At 42.5% G+C, this 17,552-nt stretch overlaps 1 protein-coding gene across 1 annotated transcript in view; it reads right to left on the reverse strand.

Moving 5' to 3' along the window:
- Positions 1–13,190, reverse strand: part of LOC311509760 (multidrug resistance-associated protein 1-like) — a gene marked incomplete at its 5' end in the record, with an annotated part of 24,830 nt that extends 11,640 nt beyond the window's left edge. The window contains 18 exons of the mRNA XM_084575192.1: positions 788–977; positions 2,816–2,983; positions 3,063–3,239; positions 3,825–4,021; positions 4,103–4,190; positions 5,931–6,077; positions 6,371–6,574; positions 6,651–6,743; positions 7,044–7,205; positions 7,297–7,474; positions 9,853–10,053; positions 10,393–10,521; positions 11,267–11,328; positions 11,553–11,678; positions 12,250–12,387; positions 12,518–12,643; positions 12,713–12,931; positions 13,050–13,190. Coding sequence (XP_084431318.1) covers positions 788–977; positions 2,816–2,983; positions 3,063–3,239; positions 3,825–4,021; positions 4,103–4,190; positions 5,931–6,077; positions 6,371–6,574; positions 6,651–6,743; positions 7,044–7,205; positions 7,297–7,474; positions 9,853–10,053; positions 10,393–10,521; positions 11,267–11,328; positions 11,553–11,678; positions 12,250–12,387; positions 12,518–12,643; positions 12,713–12,931; positions 13,050–13,190 — 2,746 coding nt within the window. The remainder of the gene's footprint in view (positions 1–787; positions 978–2,815; positions 2,984–3,062; positions 3,240–3,824; positions 4,022–4,102; positions 4,191–5,930; positions 6,078–6,370; positions 6,575–6,650; positions 6,744–7,043; positions 7,206–7,296; positions 7,475–9,852; positions 10,054–10,392; positions 10,522–11,266; positions 11,329–11,552; positions 11,679–12,249; positions 12,388–12,517; positions 12,644–12,712; positions 12,932–13,049) is intronic.
- Between the last annotated feature and the right edge of the window lie 4,362 nt (positions 13,191–17,552).

Genomic DNA, 17,552 nt, shown 5'->3' on the forward strand with positions numbered 1-17,552 from the left:
CTTAATTGTTTAAATCATTTCTTTGGAAGTGTGCCATCTATTTAAAAATCAGAACTTATATTTCCATTTGGCACAACTTACTCCAGGTCAACACCTTGTGCTGTTCTTCATGTTTTTTTTTTTTTTTTTAGTTGTTCCTAAAGTGTTTTTGTGTGTGTGCCTGTGTCAGGCTGCATCCTGCTGGGGATGACTGCTGCCATCAATGAGTGTCATTGCTATGGGGTGGGGGTGCCTGGTCTGGTCTAGGTGGGTGCTACATGTCTGAGTAACATCCACACCAATGAATGCCAGGTGCAGAAGTCTCCCAGCAGAACACTGAACTGTCACAAGATGGTTTAAATGGTATTGACTTCTCCTTTCAGTGGTCATAATGTTGTGGCTGATCTGTGTATCTTTTCAATTTATGAGGACTTCTTTTAAATTGGTGGAATACAATTTTCTTTTCATCTTTTCCAGTTTCTTCATTGGGAAATAGTACATAGGAAATAACATCCTCTGATTCATGACTCTTGTTTGAGGCTGCAGTGCTATCAGCCACATTATCAACACATGGGGGAGTAAGATTTAGGTAGGTGCTCTTAACCGTTGTTTCACAGACATAAACAATAGCCTTTTCCTTAAACTTAGTTATTATTAGAGAGTATCCTATGTGATAACATTTGTTCCCAAAGTCTGTGTTCAGTTTCTATGCCATATGTCACAACAACATTGAGGCTGTTAATAAGTAGTAATTCCTGAAGAATCTCAGGTTCAAAGGTTAATACTCAGTTTAGAACCAGTTACTTACTCTTGTCTCTGAGGGTGGAACTGTCTCTGCACTTGTTTCCACTAAAGGTGTGAATAAATTTAGCAAAAGCTCCCTTTCTGTCCATCAGCTCCATGTAGGAACCCATCTCTGAGATCTGACCATCCTCCATCACCAGGACCAGGTCTGCTTTAGACAGGAAGCTGAGGCCATGAGTCACCAGCACCCGCGTCTACAGACATACAACATGTTACAAAGTGTTACAAGTCTAGACCAACAATGTTTAAAGAACAAGAACACACACATGGTTAAGTCTGTTCAAAGTTGCCTTTCATGGCTCCATCATTCATTCGTTGCTAGCTGAGGTACTGTGTCTCACGCTTTACCCTCTCCCACTAAGACATGTTGAGCTGGACCTTGCCTCAAATTCTCGATATATTTTGAATTACTTTGACAAGATGTTGATTATCTGGAGCATTCTGCAGTCAAAAGTCCAGCTGGAGTCTCTAAGACGATGATGGCTGTCTGACAGCAGACTTAACCCTTTTTCTTCCCTGGCACTCAACGAAGGCGGACGCATCTCTCTCTCTCTCTCCCCTCTCCCTTATCTTCCCTGCTTTGCTTCTCATGTCTTGTCCTGTCTTGTCTCAAACTTTAGGAGCCTCTCTCTGCATTGCTCTCCAAATTTAAAATCATGGAACTGGTCAACTGGTCTCTCAACGCAATTGACAGAATCTTCTCGACGAGAAGCTCGGGTTCGGGGGAACCTGTCTGCCCTGACGGAACATTTGCTGCTGGATACATGATGGACTCCTGGGAGAAGTGGAGGGTCGTGTGCCTGGTGACTCTTTCCGTAGATGACATCGAGGATCTTTATATATTCGGAACCATGATAACAGGCTATCTGCTGATTGGATTAGGCATTGCCCTGGTGTATCGGAAAATTAGGAAGACGGTGTCAGCAGTCCAAAGCCCCATGAAGCTGCCCGACATGATTATGGAGTGAGCAGAGCTGTTAGCGCTCAGACTGTGGTTATAAACCACAACATGGATAACACCTTGGAAAGAGCTATGAGCGCTCAGATCAGCGCACTGACTGTGGTTATAAACCGCAACATGGATAACATCTTGGACAGAGCTGTTTGTGCTCAGACTGTGGTCATTAACCGCAACATGGAAAACATCTTGGAGAAGCTTTTTCGGCTTTGCAAGGCGAATGGATCGATTTGAAGACCAGAATGGACAAATAGAGTAAGACGTGTCTATTGAAATGCGACTACTCGCCCTAACCCAAACAATCATAATCTAATCTGCATTCCGGCCCCTGAGCAGCACCGGCCTGGTGCAAGTTGTTTTGAGTTCTTATGTTGTAAAGTGTGCTCATATGTGCTTATGTTGCTGAGGTTGTTTTTTCCAGTCCCACACTGTACTCGCCCTGATGAGTGTAGTCTTGGAGCTGCTTTTTTTTAATCCTCCCCTCTCCTCTTGTTTTTCTTCCCTTTTTCCTCCCCCCACTATTGTAATTTCCCCATTGCTGGCTCAATAAAGGTTTCATTCATTCATTCATTCATTCATTCATGCTGCACCCTGAATTTAGTTGTATCTACGCCTGTATATACCTGGGTGGATGGTTCTGTCCACTATTTTAATAGTCTGTCTTCCAGGAAGAAACCAATAGATTATGTACATTTACATTTAAATTTACATTTATCTCAAGTCAATTTCAGCGTATGGTTACTGTGTTATAAGTTAACTCTAATGTATGTTCAATGTATGTTACTGCTACTGGATGCTTGAATTTCCTTCAGGATCAATGATCTATCTATCGATCGATCTAATTTGTTTCCTTTTCTACCTGAATGATGGACTTTGTCGCTGCCAGGGTTGTTCTTCCAGGTGTTTTAGAAGCAAGTTGTTGTTAGACGAGGGGAGGAACAAAGTACCTTTAAACCGGTAAAATTCTCTGCACTATGTTTGTCTCTGATCTGCCACAGTGTCTGCCTATTCACTCCACACAGCACCAACGCTGCATGGGTTAAGAGCATATTCAGTGGACCTGCAGACTCTCACCTTGTCTTTGAGGAGTCCTCTGGGTCCAATGACTCGATCAAAAATGTGTTGTCCCACATGAGCGTCAACGGCCGACAGCGGGTCATCCAGCAGGTAAACGTCTGACTTCCTGTAGACTGCTCGAGCCAGATTCACCCTCTGCTTCTGCCCCCCAGACAGGTTCAGACCCTTCAGTCAAGAAATGAATCAAGGCTTAGACACCAGCCATCCTGTGGACAGACCTCTGAGTTGATGGCACTGCCAGTACCTTCTCCCCGATCTCGGTGCTGTCTCGAGCAGGCAGGATGTCTAGGTCAGGCAACAGAGCACAGGCCTCCAGCACACAGTGATACCAGCTTTCCTTCCTCTCTCCACCAAACAAAATGTTGTCCTTCAGAGAAGCGTTCTGGATCCAGGCCTGCTGTGGAACGTAGGCGAGTGAGCCCTGCAAGCCCACAACAATAACAGATCCGTGAATATTATGTACACAAGCAAAAAAGTTCAATAAAGGGCAACTGCACTGCGAGTCCAGTTGCCTTTTATTGAACTTTTTTTCGATATACCATGACCTAGATAACTGATAACCTTCACAGACATATGTGTATTGTAGATATAGTCACAATAAAAGAAGATGAACTAAGCATCCCTTCTCTGCACTTTGGCAGATGAGTGAGTTTAAGTGGTCTGGCTTCTGGTGAATATTCATCAAATGATAAATTAGCAGAAGCAGCAGCGGTAGAGAATAAGAATGTGACTATACAGCTGATTTAAAATGAAGCCTGGGTCAGTGCTGAGTCATTTTGAACTTCTCTTTGTCATCACATTTGTATTTTAATGTTCTTTAATGCTAACAGATTTCTTAGTAGTCACTATGAGGGATTCAAGCTCAGGGCTTCATGAGAGGCAAGACAAGATGGCAGAGTAGTGGAGCAGCAGGTTGGAAAGGGTTTGTGGCTGAGATCACCCATCTACAGCTCCTCCCTCACCCATCCACACCTCCTGCATCCCCACTCTCAGATCCCAATGTCACCTTCATGGAGACAAAGCCACTTGTCCTCTCCATCTCTCCTAACATGGCTGACAGCAGGGACGACTTTCCAGAGCCAACATGGCCGACCACAGCCACCAGAGACCCCGCCTTCACTGCCAAGTTGAGCCTCTGCAGACATGATGGTCCGTGATTGGACCAGGAGAAGAACCCATCCTCAATCACCACGCTGTGTCCATCTGAGAACAAAGTGAAGTCCACATGGTTCAATGGTAATATATAACCCCACCCCCTAACAGTTACCATGTGTTACCTCCTACCTGAGCTACAAAGAAGTCTCTCTACATTTTCTGGCTTCAGTTCATCTTGACTCAGGAAGTTTCCAAGGCGTCTGAGCGAGACAGCGGCCTGATCAGACAAACAGCAGTTTGCTAGTTTTAACAGTTTTCTGAATAGATAAATCCAAATGTTACTGTCTAGCCACTAACATCAGTGGGTTAGCTGACTCACATTAGGGGGGGCTGACCTACAGTAGCTACCTCACCCAAGGTCATCAGGTTCCAGTTTCTGTAAAGCATTTCAAGGATCATGTACTGCCTCCCAGGAAACCTTCATTTATTTCAAAACGAATTAGACTGAAGAATTCTTTGAGCTGCTTTAAACTTTAATCTGTACAGGAAAATCAAAGTAATAAATGATGCAGCAAGCTTGTCCATTTAGTTGAAATGTCACTGCAGCAACTCAAAATGATCCTTGGTAGTTTCTATGAAATCTGTTTCTGCTTGTGTTGGAAAAATAGCTTAAACTGTTGGAAATGATATTCACTCTCATCAGGAAAGGTCCCATGGATAAGGCACAGATGCACCCTGTATCTTTGCTATAACTAGCTGGTTTCTAACAAGGCTGTCTCTCTGTAACCGTCTCTAGGGCAGGACCTACTGTATAAAAGTGAATGTAACCTCACTATTGGCTGTCGATTCTGTACTTGCTATAGTGCATGTGTCGACTCCTTGCTGCAAATATAACTTTAGAACAAAACTCCAGTGACTCTGTCATTCTTGATAAAAGAATTTCTATAACGGTCATGCAGCTGGAAGTCATGTTGCTGGAGGTCATGCTGCTGGAGGTCATGCTGCTGGAGGTCGTTGCTGGAGGTCATGCAGCTGGAAGTCATGCTGCTTGAGGTCATGCAGCTGGAGGTCATGCTGTTGGAGGTCATGCGGCTGGAGGTCGTGCTGCTGAATGGGTGCAGGACCTACAACCCTGTTCAGCTTTCCTAGAATAATGTCCTGTCTCCTGGAATCTCCTCCAGGCTCTGGATACTGTGCTGGGAGACCAAGCCGAGTTGGGCTGTGCAGCCTCTGTAGGGTCCAGGTATGGCCTCATGCTACCAGTAGTGACGCTGACCCTAACCAAATGCTAAGCTAGTGTAGTAGAGTCAGAAAAGATGAGGAGCCTGTAAAACCATCCCTGTTCTGGGGATGGTTTCTTCTACCAGTTAAATTTGCGTATGTACTTATTTTCTCTAGAGAGGATATTCTAACAAATTATCACTCGAGACACGTGTGGAGACGCATCCACCAAAGATACATTATGTCCAACAGGACAATCCAAGATTGAAGAACGAATGAGGGAATCACTGAGGGCTGCCTTCTTCAAAGGGAAGTAGACCAAAAGGGAAGACAGTGTTGTAAAATAAAGCAGTCAGGTGTACAGAGAACTTCTTGTTTGTAACGGCACGTATCTAAACCTTTATCTTCGACAACTGAGACACAGTTAATTGATCTGGAGTCAGAAACATTTTTTACCACTTATTGTCATGTTATTCTCATTTAATAATTACACATTTTACTGGTTGTATATTATTCAGACACTGGGGGAGTAGCTACAGGACTTGTTTTCATTCATCGGCTGAGAGGCCAACAATTCCTCTCAAGTGCTGTGTCAACCTGTTCAATGTTTTTAACTGATCATCCAGGTGTATGGTCTCCAGCCACTGAGGCAACAACTAATTAACAGTGACCGTTAAAGAGTTTGAGGATTTAGTCCAAATAGTTGTTATTAAACCTGTGTATTTCCTTTTCTGTTTTTGGTGTGTGTTGATTGGTGGATGTTGAAGACGGAGGTTTCTGGTTGGCTGGGACTTGCCTGCATTGTGGTGCTCATGGCGAAGGGAAGCTGACTCAAAGGAGTTTTCAGGATGTTGATGAGAGCAACAGAAACAAAGATTTTCTGGGCATCCAGAAAGTTTTGCTCGTCAATCAACACATAGACTCCGAATACCGACAAAGCAATCTAAGAAAACAGAAACCAGAAGAAGCGTGTGAAACACATTTTTCACACACCACACAGACATTTATGAAGAAATTACTTTAACACCACTGAGGTGGTTGGGTTCAGAAATACCACACTTGTCATAATGATCAGCCTCTATGAGGTAATAAACCAGATGTTCAGTGGAAAAGAAAAGTGTATGAAATGGTCTCAACACTCTCAAACCAGCCTCCACACATTAACCAATCAACAGGATGCTGGTCAGATGTTAGTTTGGGTCACACTGAGTTATACTGACTAGATGTGAGTCCCACCAGGAAGGACGAGGAGTTGAAGGAAGCCAGAGAAACAGAGTAAAGAATCTGAGATGTCCTCAAGGCATTAAGCTCGCTGTCTCTCAGGACGTTGACTCGTTGCAGGAAAGCTTCTTCCCAGGAGTAAAACTTAAGGATCTTTACTCCACCCAAGATCTCGTTCATCAGTTTGATTCGACTGTCAGTAAACTTCATCTGGACCTCCTGACAATCACAGTACATCAGGGATTTGGTTTCGGATTTGACTGAGAATCTGAAGAGAATGAAACAGTTTACTCACCTGCAGTTTGCTTCTCACTTTAGCAATGAACCCATTCAGAGGGAAGACCAGAACCACTGGAATGATACCAGCAAAGGCAGACGGGCCCAGGATCTGTCAATCGATTAATTAATCAGTCAATCAGTGGCTGCCATTCACACAGACAGGGAACTGTGACATCAGTCATGCTTCTTCTAATTATAGAAGTGAATGTGTTTGTGTTCCTTGTGGAGACAGTTTGATGTGTGAATGTCGGAACGTGTCCTCTGGTTCTAGAACCAGAGGACTGGGCTGTAAATATTTAATTCTGTGTTTAATTGAAAGAGTTTGGAAGCAGGAAGAACTCTGACGGTGGAGAAGTCTGCAGACGTCTGCACTGTTTACAATGTAAACATGATATATATTGTTGTGTACCTGCCACAGGAAGTAGAAGCAGAGCGCAATCTCAATTGGAGCGATCCAAACACTATTAAAATACACCACAACGTCCATTAGCTTCTGAGTGTCGGCTGAGACCAGGTTAATGATTTCTCCCAGAGTACACTGCTGTCGTGCTTCACTACTCATCATGAGGCTCTGAGGATTCAAACACAGAAAAGTTTATTGGCTTCACTGATTAAACACTGAATGAGCAGACGATTCCAGATGCCCTTGTTAAGATATTTACCTTCCTGTAGATGAGGCCCATGATGGCTGTCTTGAGTCTCATTCCTACCGTGAAGCAGTGAAACATGTACTGATGATGGAGGACAGACTGTAGACAAGACAGCACGAAGAGCAGCGAGGCGAAGAGGAAACCTTTCCACATTGCAGCATCTTTAATCCGCATGAACCCCAGCAGTGCACTGACAACAACAGTTGAAGTTTAATTTGTCTCAAAACAATCTCAGAACAAGCCCTAAAACTGAATACATCATTACCCTTATGCCCTCCTCAGGCATTTTTGTACGTTTTATTAGGAACATTTTATTCTTCTTCTTATAATGATTTATCTTTTTCTGCGTAGCTAAAGTGTCTGCTCAGGACAAACTGCAAAGGTCAAAGGCATCAAACAGCTAGGTGGCGCTATAATAAGTCAATTTACGAATTCTTTCTCCCTCTGATTCCTTACATAGTCCTGGTTCTAATGGACTAGACCACGCCCATTTCTGCCTGACATTTTTTTCCGCCATTTTGAAAAAACTGCACCTCAAAGCAAAACCAACTCCTCCTCGCCCATTCATACAATTCTCACCAAATTTTTCATGTATCATTTATGGACAAAGGAGAATCTGTCCGATTTGGAGGATACTACAGGAGTCTATGATTCGCTTCTCAGCGGCCACCAGAAACGTCCTCACTGTCCCATTCCTCTGCCCCATATGAGTTATACCCCATCGTCATCGCATCCCTTCTTTGGGGGGCTTGAGTGGTTACACACACTCTCACACACACACTTGGTCCACAGCAGTCTCTATTAATCACTAAAACCCCTGTTGCAGGCCTGTGTCGTAGCTTGGGTGCGTTGAGGCCTAAAACCAACTGGCCGCTTCACTTTTAATAAGCAGAAAATAAAATGCACGTGGAAATCATGTACTCACGGCTCCTGACAGTTAGTGGCGTCAAGGGGGAACGACAACGTCACCGACAGTTAGTGCCGTCAAGGGGGAACGACAACGTCACCGACAGTTAGTGGCGTCAAGGGGGAACGGCAACGTCACCGACAGTTAGTGATATACCTCTTGATATTCAAAGAAGTTTATTTGACCAGGTTAAAGAGAAGGGAAAGATAGATCGAACGGAAGGGTCGAGGGGTCGAGGGGAAGGAAAAGAGAATTGAGTAGCAACAGATGATGATCCTTGGACGACTGGACGTAGGAACCCCGTAGGAATGGACGCAGATCCTATATAGCTCACAAGAGCTTCGCTTCGCTCCTTAATGCCGTCAAAATGTCCGTATTTCTTTCCTAATTAGATTCACAAGCTAAGTTCCAAGTCTATATGTTGTTTCAGACTGATTTAGCATGAACAAAATGCTAAAATAACAAAATAGCTAACGGCTAGCTAGCAGCTAGTTAACGGCTAGTTAGCATTAACAGTTCGGTTTACACTGTTCCACTTAGTCACAGTTTTAAAACACTCACATGTTCATAATTACTTCTTTGTTGTTCACAAAGTTCTTTGCGTCAGGTAACTGTTCGTTCACCATGAAAACAAGAACCTCGGTCACTAAATCACTCCAACATTGACTCGGTCACTGTAACTCATGTTTCTCTTCTTCACTAAAACCAACAACGTCCCGCTATCTCCACCCTCTCACCTCAGGCTGCCCTGTGATTGGTCGGAGTCACCGGAGCTTTAAACATGACAATACTATTAAAGAAATTATTGATTGACAACTCATCAAACAAGTAATAATGAAGTTACCTTAATCATGCAATGATTCGCATCTCACAAACACTATATAAATGAACTTAACTCTTGTTTTTATATGAAATTACTTAACTTATTTTAGCATCACTTTTTAACCTGTTCTGTATTTTAACTCTATTTACTCCCTTAAATAATAATAAACTTTTATGAACTATGAAATTCTTTATCAAAATAAATCATTTGATTTAGCAAGGGCTACATCAGTAAATATAATAATGACATAAATGTTATTGACACAGTTTACATGTGTTCTATACGTGTCTTACTTTCCAGAAAAACAAAACAAATGTTACATAAGTAGATTCTACTGTGAAGCTAGAAATAACAAAAGTCCATCTAATAAGAACTCACAGAACGTGAACAAAACTGTTGCATCCACTCAGGATAAATCAAAACAGTCCAAACAAAAGGTAGATCAAAGAAAGGAAACTGGAAGAACACTGGAAGGAAGTGAAGGAGCCAAAGAGCGAAGCAACACTGGCGAGCACATTTGAAAGACTGAGACTGAGACAGAGCTACCTGGAAACAAGACACAGGTGAAACCAATCGATTCACATAGGGCAGGAAGTAAAGCTCAAAGAATGACATGGGTCAAGGATCCTTTCAAAGTGAAACAGGAAGCAGGAGAAAAAAGTTAAAATCAGGACACTGACAGATAGATAGATGATAGATACTGGACATAGAGATGCTGAATAAATGAATGAATGAATGAAAAACCCCAGAGTCTGATACTTGAACACTTGTAGAAGGAAAACTGACTCAGAACAGAACAGAGTCTGAAGTAAATGCATCTCCAGCCTCTGAGACTCACCTGAGAACCTGCGGCACTGCAAACATGAAGGCATCATGGAGGAGGAGACACAGCGTCCCACACAGGAAGTACAATCCAAAACATCGACCCAGAGCATACAGGAGGACGAGATCGTGGCTCCGCCCTTTCCTGTCCTTGTGCAGCAGCTGTGTTTTCTCAGTGGGGTGGGCCTGAGCTCCAGACTGGGACTGGGACCGGGTCCTGGTAAATGACCACAACATGTAGATGTGGTGATTGATGGAGGACGGGTTTGACTTGTCATCGTAGGGATGCACAATTATATATTAATGCTTTAGTGGGACACAATAAAACATCAAACCATACTCCGGTGATTTCCTTACTCTCACACTCAAAATGTCTTTTTTTCTTCCTCCATCAAGTTCATAGAGTTCCTGGGAGTTTACAGGCTTTTATTTGGAAACTTCTGCAGCAAGTGTTGAGTTTCTTCACCGCAGAGGAACCATATTTGGACCAGGCCTTTATATCATTATGTTTTCAACTTTTCACTTTAATCTGAATAATTAGCAGAAAGAGTCGTACTGCAGCTGTTTGCTGGTCTGCTTCCAGAACTTCTCCAAGTCTGTCATGATCCGGGTCGATGAGTCCTGGTCCCGTAAAGACCACAGATCTGCAGCACACAGGGGGCGCCGGTAACCTTTAAACACCAGACTGAACAAAGGACAAAACATGTCTTTTTACTCATGTTGAAGCTATGTCTCTTGCCGTATCACTTATTGCAGATAACATGACTGAAGTCTTCATGAAACTGAATAAGGTGTATCTGAAGTACTATGTCTGTGAAGGTTCTCAGTCATCCAGGTCATGGTTTATCCAAAAAAGGTTCAAAAAAGGCAACTGGACTTGTAGAGTTTTTTGAGAAGACGTTTCACCACTCATCCGAGTAGCTTTTTCAGTTCTTCAGATGAGTGGTGAAACGTCTTCTCAAAAAAATCTACAAGTCCAGTTGCCTTTTTTGATCCTTTTTTGGATATTTGAAGTACGGGGGCTATAGAAGAAGCTATAGAATAGAATGGGGGGCTTCATGCAAATCCAAGTTCAACTTTAACGTTTCCTTTTTGACATTTTCATGGTATTCATATTTAGAATTTGTCCATAAACAAGTTTCACCCTAAAAACTTACTGGCTGCATGATAGATAGATAGATAGATAGATAGATAGATAGATAGATAGATAGATAGATAGATAGATAGATAACTTTATTGACCCCTTTGGGAGGTTCTCACAGGGACAATAAAGGACTTACGGGTTTAAACAGCATATTTCACAATCTTTCACAATAATAGCTTTACTGAAAGATCTGTTTATGTCATGAAGTAATTTTTTTCTTCGATGAAGTGGATCGTTACTGCAGCATTTTAAAAGATGACTGTTTTTAAAGTCATGGTGTTCATACCTGCTAAACCAGAAGAAGAAAAACCTGGAGAGAAACGAAGCATCTTCTTCTGGACACTGATTCTAACAAGAAACAACAAAAAGACAAGTAATAATTCAACTCCATCTCCATGACAGAGATTGACCACCAGCTGATCTACAGAAACAGGAGTCATTACATCTCTGTGTGTTTGATAAATTGAAACCAAACCAGAGACTTGATCCAGATGAGTTTGTTACCTGGACATGTTTATTACCTGGATCAGTTCATTACCTGGATGCGTTTATTACCTGGACATGTTTATTACCTGGATGTGGGCGTGTTTATCGGAGAATGGTCGTCTGTCTGAGAAGCAGCTGAGGACAAGTTCGATGAGTTGGAGGAGGAAGCAGATGAAAAAGGCCACAAAGCGGAGGGGGTCTGATGAAAAACCCTGAGACAGCCGGTCAAAGGTCAGAGGTCAGATCCAGGAACAAAAAAAAACAAGGAGCACGACGTTAAAAGTATAGAGAATTCAAGTTACATAACGCTGAAAAAGAAGAACAAGAACAAATTAATACAAACCAAGTTTTATACTGTCAAATAAAATATGAGATATTTGAGGCAGCTGCTTCCATTAGTATCAAAACTATAAGAGAATCTGAATAATGAAAGAAGAAGTTGAAAATGGAATGCATTTAAAGATATCTACACTCAGTGTCGGCAGATAAATACTCAGCTGTCATTTCCTGGAAAACCTCTCAGTGATGAGGAGCTTTCTGAGAAATGATTAACACTCACATGTTTGTTCACACATTCAGACAAAAGTACATTAAAGCCTGAGAGACGTCAGCGTCACTGAGATGTGAAATACTGCAGCTACAAGAGAACACCTGGTGGTCATGTGACATGCTCTCAGGTGAAGTCCACAAAGCTCCTCAGTTCTAACCTGAACAGATCCTGAAAAGGAGAATGTCCAGCAGACATAAAACTAGCAGACATGTCAACTGATAAAACACTGATACCTGATCAATAATCTGCTCAATGTCAACTTTCAGAGGAACGATGGAGCAAAGAACTAGAAGAGACCAGAAGAGGAAGAGGATGACGGACGAACGACTTCCCTTCATCCTCTCTACCTGGATTATTGCTACAGCGAGGACCTGAGGAGGAGGAGGAGGGGGAGGAGGAGGAGGAGGAGGAGGGCATCACGTAACCGATCAGCAACAGAATCTATCTCACTGATTGACTGAAAAGATTTACTAGTTACTGGTATGAAGGAACACGTCGTACCAGAGTGAGGCTCCGGATCAGTGGGCCCAGCAGGATCAACAGGTGGCTCTGGATCTCCTCAGTCTTCTTCACCAGGAAGTAAAACATGTCCAGAAGACCAAAGGAAGCCAAACTGAGAGCTAGGAGCTGAGACAGAGATTAGCATATGATCTATGACGGTCTGAACACGGCCCAGGTTCATGACTGTCTTCTTACCGTCTTGCTGCAGCAGAGTTTGGACAGTGGGATGATGCCTCTCTGAGAGCGGAGCTGAAGGTAGACCAGGTAGACAGGTGAACACGTCCACAGGTAAACACAAGGGAACCAAACCAGAACGGTGTGTTGGAAACACTGGGTGAGGTCCGGTCTCGACGAGTACCACGTCAGGTTCCAGTCCTGAAAACCCTCACAGTTAGAGCTGCTGTCTGCGGATGTCTATTCATGTGAATTTAATCATTTAACCAGAACCATCAGCCATAACATTACGACCACCTGATACCATGCAGGTCCTAACTCCTCTAGAGCTCTGAATGTGTGCTGTGGTATCTGGTACCAAGACGTCAGCAGCAGATGCTGGATTGGACTGAGATCTGGGGAATTTGGAGGCCAAGCCAACATGTTGAACTGGTTGTTCCTGAACCAGGGACCGCTCGTGGTCTGCAGCAATGCTTAGGTAGGAGCTACAAGTCCACATGAATGGAAGAACCAGCATTAACTTATTGAGCAGTCTGTTGGATCAGAAGCACATGGGTCAGACTCAATGATCCTGTCTCTGGTTCTCCTCCTTTCTTGGACTACTGTCTCTGGTTCAGTCCAGGAACATGGAGACGTCACAGTCTGTCCTGGTCAGAGTCAGATCCTTCCTCTGGGACATTTCTCCTGCTTCTAACATCAACTCTGAGGACTAAAATATAAAATACAAAAATAGATCCCACCCATTGACAAGAGCCATGAGAACCAGACAATCAGTGGTCATAAAGTTATGGCTGATCGGTGTATGTTGCTCCAGACTAATGATTAATAAAAGGTGTAACTCACCCAGATAGGGTCTAGACCACTCTTACTGCACAGATCCTCCATGTCAACTCTGTCTTCTTCGTCTCTCTGGTGAACTGGTGTTGAATGTCTCCAAAATGTTTCTGTCAGATTTAAACACCGTCGTGAGAAAACACTCCCCGAATGTCTCCACGCCCCCCCAACCATAACTACTGCTACTACAGCTATAATGAAATAAGTATAATGTGTTATCCACTGGTGGAGTCAATGTTAGCAGTAGCATTAGCTACACGATTATTAGTGATGGTCATATTTCATTCATTCATTCATTCATTCATTCATCTTCTGTAACCTCTTGTCCTGTGAAGGTTCGCAGCGGGGGTGGGGAGGACGGGGTCTGGAGCCTATCCCAGCTGTCATTGGTCTAGAGGGGGGGTCTCCAGTCCATCACAGGGCTAACACAGAGAGACACTCACACCAGTGAACCTAACCAGCATGTCTTTGGACGGTGGGAGGAAGCTGGAGAACCTGGAGAGAACCCACACAGACACAGGGAGAACATGCAAACTACACACAGAAAGGAACCAGTTGGCCTGGATTAGAACCCAGAACCTTCTGGCTGCATCAGTGATAACCAGGCCCGGAGTGGCTAATCGGGAGGACCGGAACAATTCCCGGTGGGCCGGTCTGACTTCCGGGCCGCGAGGGCCGGTGTTCAATTATTATTTTTATTTATTTATTTATTTTGGGCCGGTGTTCAGACATGGCACTGAGTGGGTATCACGTGTATGCTGTTACCGCTGTCGCTGGGCCGTCTCCACCTGCAGCTCTTTTCGTTTTCTTTTTTTGCAGACGCAGCCTGACGTAACACTTCCGTGCACACCGCACACTGTCAGTGGTGTTTGGAGCCTGGCTCCAGTCCCAGAAGTGCAAGGGTGTTTGCAAAATGGAAAATAAAAACAGCAAGGGTGGCACAGAAAAAGCGAGAATTAAAAAGAGAAAAGCTCTGGAGACAGATGCAGCCAAATGTGCAAAAATCGGTATCCAATTCACAGCTGATCAGTTCAAAGCAGACAGTCTGAAAGATGGAAAGAATCTGTCATTCCACTAATTCTGAAGAAGCTCACATAGCCTGGAAAGATAGTTTAACAACTTATAAAAAAGCTCTCAGTAGTATTAGAACAGCATATTATTCATCATTAATAGAAGAAAACAAGAACAACCCCAGATTTGTTTCTAGCTCTGTAGCCAGGCTGACAAAGAGCCACAGCTCTGTTGAGCCATCTATTCCTTTAGCCCTCAGTAGTAATGACTTCATCAGCTTCTTTACTAATAAAATTGTTGGCATTAGAGAAAATATTCAAGGCATCCTTCCTCCAGCTGTCAAAGATGGAAGTACAGTGACATTAGAAACTTCTGGAAGACCTAATCAACATCTGGAATCCTTCTCTCCAGTAGATCTTCTTGAGCTCTCTTCAACAATTGCAGCATCTAAACCATCAACCTGTCTTCTAGATCCAATCCCAACTAAATTGCTCAAATAAGTTTTTCCATTAATTAACACCTCCATATTGAACCAGATAAATTTATCTTTATTTTTTTTTTTATTATTTTTTTTATTATTATTATTTTTATATTGAGAGCAGGTGAAAGTCAACATATGTCTGTTGTAGAGTATAAGCGCATACACATTCATATACCAAGAGATAAATCACAGAAACAAACAAAAAAAAAAAAAGAACAGACATAAAAAGGAATATATAAATCACAAAATAACAACAATAAACATATAAGCACATGTAACTTACACACTCCAACCATTAGACAAAGTGATATCATTACTATGTACATTTGAGAAAGACAAGTCATAACTAAAACAAAGAAAATGAATAAGTAAGTAGAAAAAAAAATAATAATAAATTCAATAAATAAGTTAATAAATAAGCAATACAACACACCACACCTGCACATTTTATAACCCTAGACCCCCCCCCCACAGATCTTTCTCTAATATAAATTAATATAATTAATATAAATTTATCTTTATTAACAGGATATGTGCCTCAGTCTTTTAAGATTGCTGTAATTAAGCCCTTACTCAAGAAAGCGACTCTAGATCCAGATGTTTTAGCCAACTATAGACCAATCTCCAACCTTCCTTTTATTTCCAAAATTCTAGAAAAAGTTATTGCTAATCAGTTGTGTGACCACTTAAACAAGAATGGTCTGTTTGAAGAGTTTCAGTCAGGTTTTAGAGTTCATCATAGTACAGAAACAGCTTTGGTTAAAGTTACCAATGATCTCCTCATGGCTTCAGACAGTGGACTTGTCTCTATACTTGTTCTGCTAGATCTTAGTGCTGCATTTGACACTATTGATCATAATAGTTTACTACAGAGATTTGAAAGTGAGGTCAAGATTAAAGGAACTGCATTTGACTGGTTTGAATCCTATCTATCTGACAGATTCCAGTTTGTTCATGTCAATAATGATTCCTCTACTTATACAAAAGTAAGTTACGGAGTTCCTCAGGGTTCTGTGCTAGGACCAATAATCTTCACGTTATACATGTTGCCATTCGGCAAGATTATTAGAAAACATGGCATAAACTTTCATTGCTATGCAGACGACACCCAGCTATATTTAGCCATGAAACCAGATGAAACTAATCAGCTGGTTAAACTCCAAGCGTGCCTTAAAGACATAAAGGCTTGGTAGGCCGCAAAGTGAACCACGAAAAGTCTTTTAGAAAATGATTCCCGCTCCACAGTCTGGCATCTACACAATCTTTAGTTCATAAAACATAACGAGTCATGCTAAGCTACCCAAAAAAAGTTCGTCGCTAAAATTCCAGTCGATTGCCGATGCGTCTATGTTTTATGCAGAACTAGTTTCTTCAGAGCGTAATAAGATCTTGGTCGCAAGTGGTGGCACGGTTGGTCACGTGATCGTTCTACACCAATACGGTAGCTGCTTTTTGTCAACAGAATGGCAAGATGGCGGCTGCCATGTCTTTATCGAGAAGTACCGACGACGAAGAAAACATACAAAAAAGTACGGAAAAGTTCGAAATTAATAAAACACAAGCATTGTTATATGCACACTGCTTCTGTGAGGCACGAGGAAGTCAACGATTTTACCACCACTCGATGGAATACATTCAAGACATACCTACAACAGAGGCTCGAGTTGGAGGGTGAGTCTCTGGATGTGGCTTACAAACACTGTGTTGATGTGGATTTTGAAAATATTCCCGAGGATGCTGGCTTCCATCATACGTGCTACCGTAGGTTTACGGACAAAAACTCAATAGCAAAGCTGGTAAGACGTCTTGCACGTGATAGAGAGCTTACGGAAGTTACGGAAGACCAAGATGGATTCAAGGCCATTCCATCTACTAGCAGCACGGTCCAGAGTCCAACTAAGAAACTGCGATCCAGGTCAGGCCTTCCAGTTGCAGGCTCTGGCCCCGTCCTTCCTGCCCTCTGCATAATATGCAAGAAAAAGGAAAGACTGATCAACAAAGCAGGCAAGCGACAAAGGGATCCTTTGTCAAAGGCTGAAACATTAACAGCAGGTAAACAAAAATCTAAAATGCAACCCCTACCCCACCACACACACACACACACACACACACTGTGGTTGAGTGACTGAAAGGTACAATTATTTGTGAGAGATATGTCAACAAACTCATAGTTATCCTTTTTTTTCGTTAAGGCCAATTGCAGAAAGCTGCTGAGCTGAAGGAGGATCAAAGCATTCTCATTCATGTTAAAGACAAAGACTGTGTGGCTCTGGAGGTGCAGTACCACAGAGGCTGCTACAACCAGTACACTAGGTTTTTGACGAGGCCTGCCAAACCAGAGAAAGAACGGTAAGTTATTTATTATATTGCATTTCAAGGAGCTACTAACTTAACATTATATAAGTAACATTTGCCTTCTGTTGTATGTGCACACAGTCACAACACTCATTCATTTGTTCACATCTCATTCATATGTGTTTTAGGAATGAGCCAATGTATGATGTCAGCTACAAGGTATTCTGCGAGAGTGGCATC

This window comes from Chelon labrosus, assembly GCF_963514085.1.
Source record: "Chelon labrosus genome assembly, contig: SCAFFOLD_187, whole genome shotgun sequence".
In the NCBI taxonomy this organism is placed as follows: Eukaryota; Metazoa; Chordata; class Actinopteri; order Mugiliformes; family Mugilidae; genus Chelon; species Chelon labrosus.